Here is an 8174-nt window from a genome sequence, read left to right as displayed (position 1 = left end):
TAAAATTAAAACTTCTTCTCACACCCACTGAAAAGATAGGGGGCCCAATAGAACAAAATCATGGAGTTTACTAGGCCTTTTCAGGACACCGTAGGGGCAGTGGGTTTGTTCCAGTGTAAAAAAATTAGCCTTAATAGCATAAAACAATATGTTGAGTAGGGTTCTATGGGCATTGGTCGAAAACCATCTCCTCTACTATTGTGAGTAGGCATACAGAAACTGTCATTGGAACAGGGGAGACCAGGACCTCTGCAATACATTCATGTCATGGATCAACAGGTAGTGCCAAGAAAGAAAAAAATGGTCAAAATTGGCAGGGAATAAACACATCTCCAGCACCCCGAGGAGCAGAGTTGTAAAAAGTACTCAAAACCCATACTTGAGTAAAAGTACAAGTGCTCGATCAAAAAGTGACTTGAGTAGAAGTGGAAGTGCTTGATCAAAAAGTGACTTGAGTAGAAGTACTAAAATATTCACCATTTTTTGTACTTAAGTATTGCAAGTAGTTTTTTTTTTTAATTTTGCTACTCAAGTACTGAAAGTAAAAGTACCAGTAGTTATGAAAAAAAAATTGCTGTTCAAGTACTGAAAGTAAAAGTACAAGTACTGTGTTATGTAGTTATTAAAGAAAGAAGTCAAAAGTTTGAACAACATATTGTTTTTTATTATTTCAAATGCAGCTTTTGTTTATACATACAGTAGCATTTATTTTCGTAAGCGCTGATTATACACGTTTTGAGCTTCATGAAAGCTGCCATCTACTGTTCTGGCAGTGGTAATTTTTATAATAGTAACGAGTAACTATGCAGCAAAAAAAAAAATATCGGAGTAGAAGTATTGAAATCATCGAAAAAATGTAGTGAAGTAAAAGTGAAAGTAGGAGAAAAAAAATTCTACTCTAGGAAAGTACAGATACCGCCTTTCGGTACTTAAAGCGGAGTTCCGGGCACAAAAACGATATTTTTTTTTTTGTGCCCGTCCGCTAGTTCAGCCTAACCTGAAAAGGAATTGGATAGTTAGATTTTTTTTTTTTCAAAACTCACCTTGTAATTGATGATCGTAAATACTCACCTCAGGGTACTTCCTCCCTCGGAGCCGCGGCTCACCCCGTCACTTCCTGGCTTGCACTGATTCCTGGGAGCTGAACGTCATCGCTCCCAGGAATCAATGCGCCGGCACCGGCCCCGCTCGTCACTTCCGCGCGATGCCGCATTCCCCTGCTAAATAGCTTCTGGGCATGCCCAGAAGCTGTTTAGGAATGCGGCGCCGCGCCGGAAGTGACGAGAGGGGCCGGTGCGGCGCATTCTGGGAGAAGAAGACACGGAAGAAGACGCAGAAGAGGACCGCGCCGGCTTCATCTGCCCACAAGAGAGATGGAAACGCTGTGGAAGAAATTTTCTAAGTAAGTATTTCTTCTTGCAGGTAAGTGCGAACCGGGACAGATCAGAGGCTAGCCATTGTGGAATGTACTAGCCCTGACTGTCCCGGGGGTATGTTCATTAAAAAATGACATCTGTGCCCGGAACTCCGCTTTAAGTACAGTAGTGAAGTAGTTCTACTTAGTTACTATACATCTCTGCCGAGGAGCAAGATGAATATATCCCTGCCAATCAGGCCAGGGTAAAATCCTGTAAAGGATTTGACCCAGTTTAAATTTGATTATAAGATGAAGGGGCTCAGTTTAAGTGGCGGTTAAGGTTTGTTGTATGGGGTCACACATATCGTAGATGTTCAACTGCCAAACTTCTTAATCCAATTCCATTTTTATTCTTTCAGAAGGATTGTGAAGTATCTGGTTTTTTTTTTCACAGTTTTTAATTACAAAAAATCTAGAATGCATATACCGTAATCACCACCCACTGTCTTCCCCAAAGTTATATTTAAAGTCATCAATTAAGTTATTTTCGACATCATCATTGAAGTTATTTTCAATGTCATCATAGAAGTAATTTTCGGCGTCATCATTGAAGTTATTTTCAAATTCATCATGAATGTAATAATTATCCATGTCATTTTCTATTGCTCTAATTTGAGTTTTTAATGGGGTGCATGCCTGAATAGGGGCATTTGGTTCATGTATAAGGACCGGCACTTCTATCTGAGGCTCATTGGAAACACTTCTGCTTCCAATGTGTATATTCTCATCAGCTGCAGAGAGTGAAACTTTCTGAACATCCTTCACGTGGACATTTTTTCCAGCACCCACCATGATGTTTGATAGCCCAGAATGCAAAGTCTCTAAGATCACATCCTCCTCCAGGTCACCCGCTTTCTGGATCATTTCTCTACCCATCCCAGTGTCCAAATTATACTCATCCACTGAGAGACAAAGCAAACCTTCTGCAGTCTGTAAGGCAGATACTGGGTTAGTATTTCTATTCAGCTCCTCAATTTGAGTGATCTTCTTTTCTATTTTGGACTTTTCGTTTTCTAGTTGCTGGATATCATTGGAGACTGAGAGGGAAATCTGTTTTTGTTGCCTGGAGATCTCAGTCAGTGCTTTCCTCTCTAGATCCTCTAGTTTTATCCTGATTTCTTTCATTATGACATTGACTTTCTCAGCTACACCGCCTGCTTCCTTATCTATCTTCCTCTGGTGATCCTGCAGACTCTGGAGCATTGCTTCAGTTTCCTCCCTTTTAGTGGACAATTTCTCCAGAATTGGTTTCAGATTTTTTGTCTGTTGTTGCAAAAACTCACTTATTGTTTTCACTTTGTGCCCATTGTGGTCTGAGGTCATGCAGTCAGCACAGATACATGTACCATCATCAATGCAGTAATACTCCAGGATCTTCTTGTGGATGGGACACTTTCTGTCCTCCAAGGAAGTGGTGGGATCGGTGAGGACGTGTTCTGGAGACTTGCTGTGTTCCTGTTGATGCACATCACAAAGAAAAGCTTCACAGTGTAGACACAATGTAACAGCAGGTACAGGAAAGTCGACACAATAACTGCAGACATGCTCAGGTTTGTCTCTCTTTGGTTCCACAGAATGGAAATGGTTGGCAATGTTGGATAATCTTGGATTCTTCTTTAATTCTGGACGTCTCCTGAACTCCTGCATGCATTCTGGACAGAAGTATTCCCTTTCATGTTGGTTGTCAAATGTTTTTGTGATGCAAACTTGGCAGAAGCTGTGTCCACATATCAGGGTGATGGGATCTGTAAAAATGTCTGTACAGATGGAACACGTCACCTCAAGCTTCAGTTCTGCAGCCGCCATCACTGAAAAAAAGCCCAAAAAATTATCTATAATTGTGAAGCACTGGAAAAAAAATGGCCCAACATACCAATGATGGGGGCACTATTCCTTTAACTACTACCAGTAATGGGGCACTATGCCTCTAGCTACTACCAATGATGGGGTACTATTCCTCCAACTAATACCACTGATGGGGCACTATTCCTCCAACTAATACCAATGACGAGGCACTATTCCTCCCACTGATACCAATGATGGGGCACTATTCCTCCCACTGATACCAATGATGGGGCACTATTCCTCCCACTGATACCAATGATGGGGCACTATTCCTCCAACTACTACCAATGATGGGGTACTATTCCTCCAAATAATACCAATGAAAGGGTACCATTCCTCCAAATAATACCAATGATGGGGCACTATTCCTCCAAATTATACCATACCAACAGTGGCATACCAAGGGGGGTTTTCCCTGCCCACCCCCCAAGTGCTCCCTGTCCCCCCCCAGTGCTCTCCACCCCCCTGGTTTTCCCTGCCCGCCCCCCAAGTGCTACCTGTCCCCCCCAGTGCTCTCCACCCCCCTGGTTTTCCCTGCCCGCCCCCTAAGTGCTACCTGTCCCCCCCCAGTGCTCTCCACCCCCCTGGTTTTCCCTGCCCTCCCCCCAAGTGCTCCCTGTCCCCCCAGTGCTCTCCACCTCCCTGGTTTTCCCTGCCCACCCCCAAGTGCTCCCTGTCCCCCCCCCAGTGCTCTCCACCCCCTGCGCCTTCCAACCAACCCTGCAATGCTTTCCAAACCCCCTCTTAATTCTCTCCAGCCCCCCCCCCACCGTGCCCTTCAGCTCCTCCAGTGCTCTCTGCTACGCCTGTGCTCTCCGGCCCCCCTAGTGCTCTTCTATCTTCTATCATGTCCTCAGTCTCTGACTAACTCCTGTATCATGTCTGCAGTCTCTGACCATCTCCTGTATCATGTCTGCAGTCTCTGACCATCTCCTATATCATGTCTGCAGTCTCTGACCATCTCCTGTATCATGTCTGCAGTCTCTGACCATCTCCTGTATCATGTCCTCAGTCTCTGACCATCTCCTGTATCATGTCTGCAGTCTCTGACCATCTCTTGTATCATGTCCGCAATCTCTGACCATCTCCTGTATCATGTCTGCAGTCTCTGACTATCTCTTGTATCATGTCTGCAGTCTCTGACCATCTCCTGTATCATGTCTGCAGTCTCTGAGCATCTTCTGTATCATGTCCTCAGTCTCTGACCATCTCCTGTATCATTTCCTCAGTCTCTGACCATTTCCTGTATCATGTCTGCAGTCTCTGAGCATCTTCTGTATCATGACCTCAGTCTCTGACCATCTCCTGTATCATGTCCTCAGTCTCTGACCATCTCCTGTATCATGTCCTCAGTCTCTGACCATATACTGTATCATGTCTGCAGTCTCTGACTGAGCATCTCCTGTATCATGTCTGCAGTCTCTGACCATCTCTTGTATCATGTCCGCAGTCTCTGACCATCTCCTGTATCATGTCTGCAATCTCTGACCATCTCCTGTATCATGTCTGTAGTCTCTGACCATCTCCTGTATCATGTCCTCAGTCTCTGACCATCTCCTGTATCATGTCCTCAGTCTCTGACCATCTCCTGTATCATGTCCTCAGTCTCTGACCATCTACTGTATCATGTCTGCAGTCTCTGACTGAGCATCTCCTGTATCATGTCTGCAGTCTCTGACCATCTCTTGTATCATGTCTGCAGTCTCTGACCATCTTCTGTATCATGACTGCAGTCTCTGACCATCTCCTGTATCATGTCTGCAGTCTCTGACCATCTCCTGTATCAAGTCTGTAGTCTCTAACCATCTCTTGTACCATGTCTGCAGTCTCTAGTGCAGAGAGTGCAAAAGGAGGAACTGTGATTAGAGAGACGGGGGAGGGGGCAGACGGCAAGGGGCACTGTGATGGGGGGCTGTGAAATTTGTGCTATAAATATTCTTGAAAACATTACAAATTTCTGTGGGTGTTTTTACATTTTAAAGTTGGGGGGGGGGTGCCAGATATAGGATCCGCCCCGGGTGCCAAATGCTCTAGGTACGCCATTGCATACCAATGATGGGGTTTTATTGCTTTAACTACTAACATAGAAGGGGTACTATTCCTCCAACTAAACCCAGTGACGACGCACTATTTCTCCAAAACCAATGAAGCAGAAAAAAATAATCTAATTATAAAGCACGGGAAAAAAATCTGGAAACTAGAATAACAAATGACAAAGTAGTTGTAAAGCCTGAAAGTTTTTTATCTTCATGTGTTCATTGCTTGAAGGTAAAAAACCTTCAGAATGCAGCTTCCCCCTTAGCCCCCTCTAATACATACCTGAGCCTTATCTCAGTCCAGTGATGTGCACAAGATCAGCTGACATTCCATCTATCTGTCTCCTCATTGGCTCAGAGATAGCAATGAGAGCCATTGTCTCCTGCTGCTGTCAATCAGCCAGTGAGGGCGGAGGAATGGGATTATTTTTTTTCTCTTTTAACCAGTTGGCTGAATGGAAAAAATGATGAATGTATGGGCTGCCTAAGCAAAATAACAATGTAACAGTATGCTGTTGATAATGTGCAGTTCATATGTCAGACATTTCCTGTAGCTATATCATAGTTGCCAACATTTAAAAAAAAATTCCAGGGACACTTTGCAGCACAGCTATCCATTACCACACCCACTTCCCTGAAGCCCCGCCCACTCAGCATAATTAATCTCGCCTACTTATCAGATTATAGGGTCTACTCAATATAGAGAGAATTACAGGAAATTAAAAAAGGGAATTTCAAACTTAAGGCCACAGTAACAGAGTTGGAATAATTCTCCCATTCAGCTGCACTACTTCTGCATAACATTTATGGGCAGCCTGATTAACCACTTGCCGACCGCCGCACGACTATTTACGTAGGCAGTCAGCCCCTTACAGGCAAAGCGACGTAGGTCTACGTCGCTATCCTGTGAGGCTTCTAGGGAGCGAGCGCGCGCCGCAGGAGGCGAGCTCCCACTACCGCGCGGTGACGGACACCCCCGCGCGTGGGGTCCGCAGGGGCACTCGCGATCGTCCGTGACACCGGAAGAAAGGCATGGCGGCTGATGTAAACAAAGCCGCCTGTCATTCTTCCCTGTGTAAGAATGGAGATCACACGGTTCTACTATGTAGGACCGTTGATCACTGTTCTTACACTAGTAGCCACAGCCAATCACAGTTAGAATCACGCCCCTAAGACACACTTAACTCCTCCCTCTCCAATACAGTTAACCCCTTCACTGCCAGTGTCATTTTTACAGTAACAGTGCATATGTATAGCATTGATTACTGTAGTAATGTCACTGGTAACCCCAAAAGTGTCAAAAATGTCAGTCAAGGGTCCGATCTGTCAGCCGCAATGTCGCAGTCCCACAAAAAAAATCGCAGATCGCCGCCATTACTCGTTAAAAAAAAAAACAACAAAAATGACAAAAATCTTTCCCTTTGTTAGTAAACGCAATAACTTTTGCGCAAACCAATCAAAATACGCTTTTTGCGATTTTTTTTACCAAACATATGTAGCAGAAAACAAATTGGCCGAAAATGTTAAAAAATTTTGATTTTTACATTTTTTTTTTGGGGAATTCCATATAAAAAAATGTGAAAAATATTGTTATTTTTGCAAAATTGACGCTATTTTTTTGTTTATAGCGCATGATCAAAAAATCGCACAGGTGATCAAATACCACCAAATGAAAGCTCTGTTTGTGGGGAAAAAAGGACGTCAATTTTGTTTAGGTACAGCATTGCACGACCGCGCAATTGTCCGTTAAAGTCACGCAGTGCCGAATCGCAAAATAGGCCCTGGTCAGGAAGGGGGTAAAATCTTCCGGGACTTAAGTGGTTAACAGGCGCTTCCAGGGACAATATAAATTACCTGGGACAGGCTCCTATTTGCAGGGACTGTCCCAGGAAAAAAGGGACAGTTGGCAAGTATGCTATATTCATAAATCGTCCATGCACAAAAAAAATTCTCTGATGGGGATTGTTTTGGGCAAGCAAATATTTGTAAAATGTAGAAAATGTGGCCCTAGTACTGAAAAGTTTGAAATCCCTCCGATCTACATGGAGTCTTGTCCCATTAAATCCTCACCCTTAAGCCCCATACACACGTACTGATCGTCGGCCTAACGATCGGCCATCTTTTGTCCAGGGCTGTCGTGTCTGTTGAAAAGTGCTAAAGACTGCACACGAATTTTGTCGGCCAACAACAGCCGACTGCAGAAGTGATGTCATGTAATGGTTAACTTTCCTTGTCTTTTTTCTTTTCTGAGCATGCCCTGTCTTGCAAATCTGCTGTCTGTCGGCCGAATTCTGTACTGACTGGCGAACAATCGGCCGTTCTGGTGATGGCCAACAAAAATTTTAAAGTCTGCACGACGGCTGTCGGAAGCATCATACTAACAAGCCTACAATCGGCCGATCGGTCGTCGGCCGATTATTTACGGCCGACAATCGGTACGTGTGTACGGGGCTTTACTATGTGATCTGTCAGGAAGCCTTCTGTATGTTGATTGAATTTTATATTACAACAAAAACTTACCGAGAAATGACGCTCTGTGTTACAAATACTTCCTTGTATAAAGAAACGTAGAAAAGTGACGTTGACTCCTCCCCTTAGTATTAATCTACGCAGGAATGTTTCAATTCCCCTACAGTTGATGGATTCACTTCCTCTGCTGGTGATTCCTTCAAACAACAACTGCAAAAAAAAAAAAAAAAGGTTTTTAACCCTTTGCTGCCAGTTCTGTACGTCATACGGACCTGACCGTGGGGAAGGGTCGGTGTTTTATACACATTCGGGGGGATTTTGTGTAAATCTAACAAGCAGATTTCTGCCTGTAAGGCTCAGTTCACACCCATGCAGTTTGCATTTGATCCACTTCTGCGATCAGGGCT

General features: G+C 44.1%; 1 protein-coding gene across 1 annotated transcript; it reads right to left on the bottom strand.

The window, feature by feature from the left end:
* Positions 1-1849: 1849 nt before the first annotated feature.
* Positions 1850-7906, bottom strand: LOC309568357 (E3 ubiquitin/ISG15 ligase TRIM25-like; the record flags this gene model as incomplete). Its single annotated transcript, XM_082274022.1, has 2 exons — positions 7819-7906; positions 1850-3225 (listed from the first exon to the last, which is right to left on the bottom strand). The coding sequence occupies exon 2, from the start codon at positions 3221-3223 to the stop codon at positions 1850-1852; it is 1374 nt and encodes a 457-aa protein (XP_082130148.1). The 5' UTR covers positions 3224-3225; positions 7819-7906.
* Between the last annotated feature and the right edge of the window lie 268 nt (positions 7907-8174).

Source organism: Pelophylax lessonae (assembly GCF_965119305.1).
Source record: "Pelophylax lessonae genome assembly, chromosome: 12".
Lineage (NCBI taxonomy): Eukaryota > Metazoa > Chordata > Amphibia > Anura > Ranidae > Pelophylax > Pelophylax lessonae.
The sequence above is the reverse complement of the archived record's forward strand: the minus strand, read 5'-3'. Positions and strand labels throughout refer to the sequence as shown.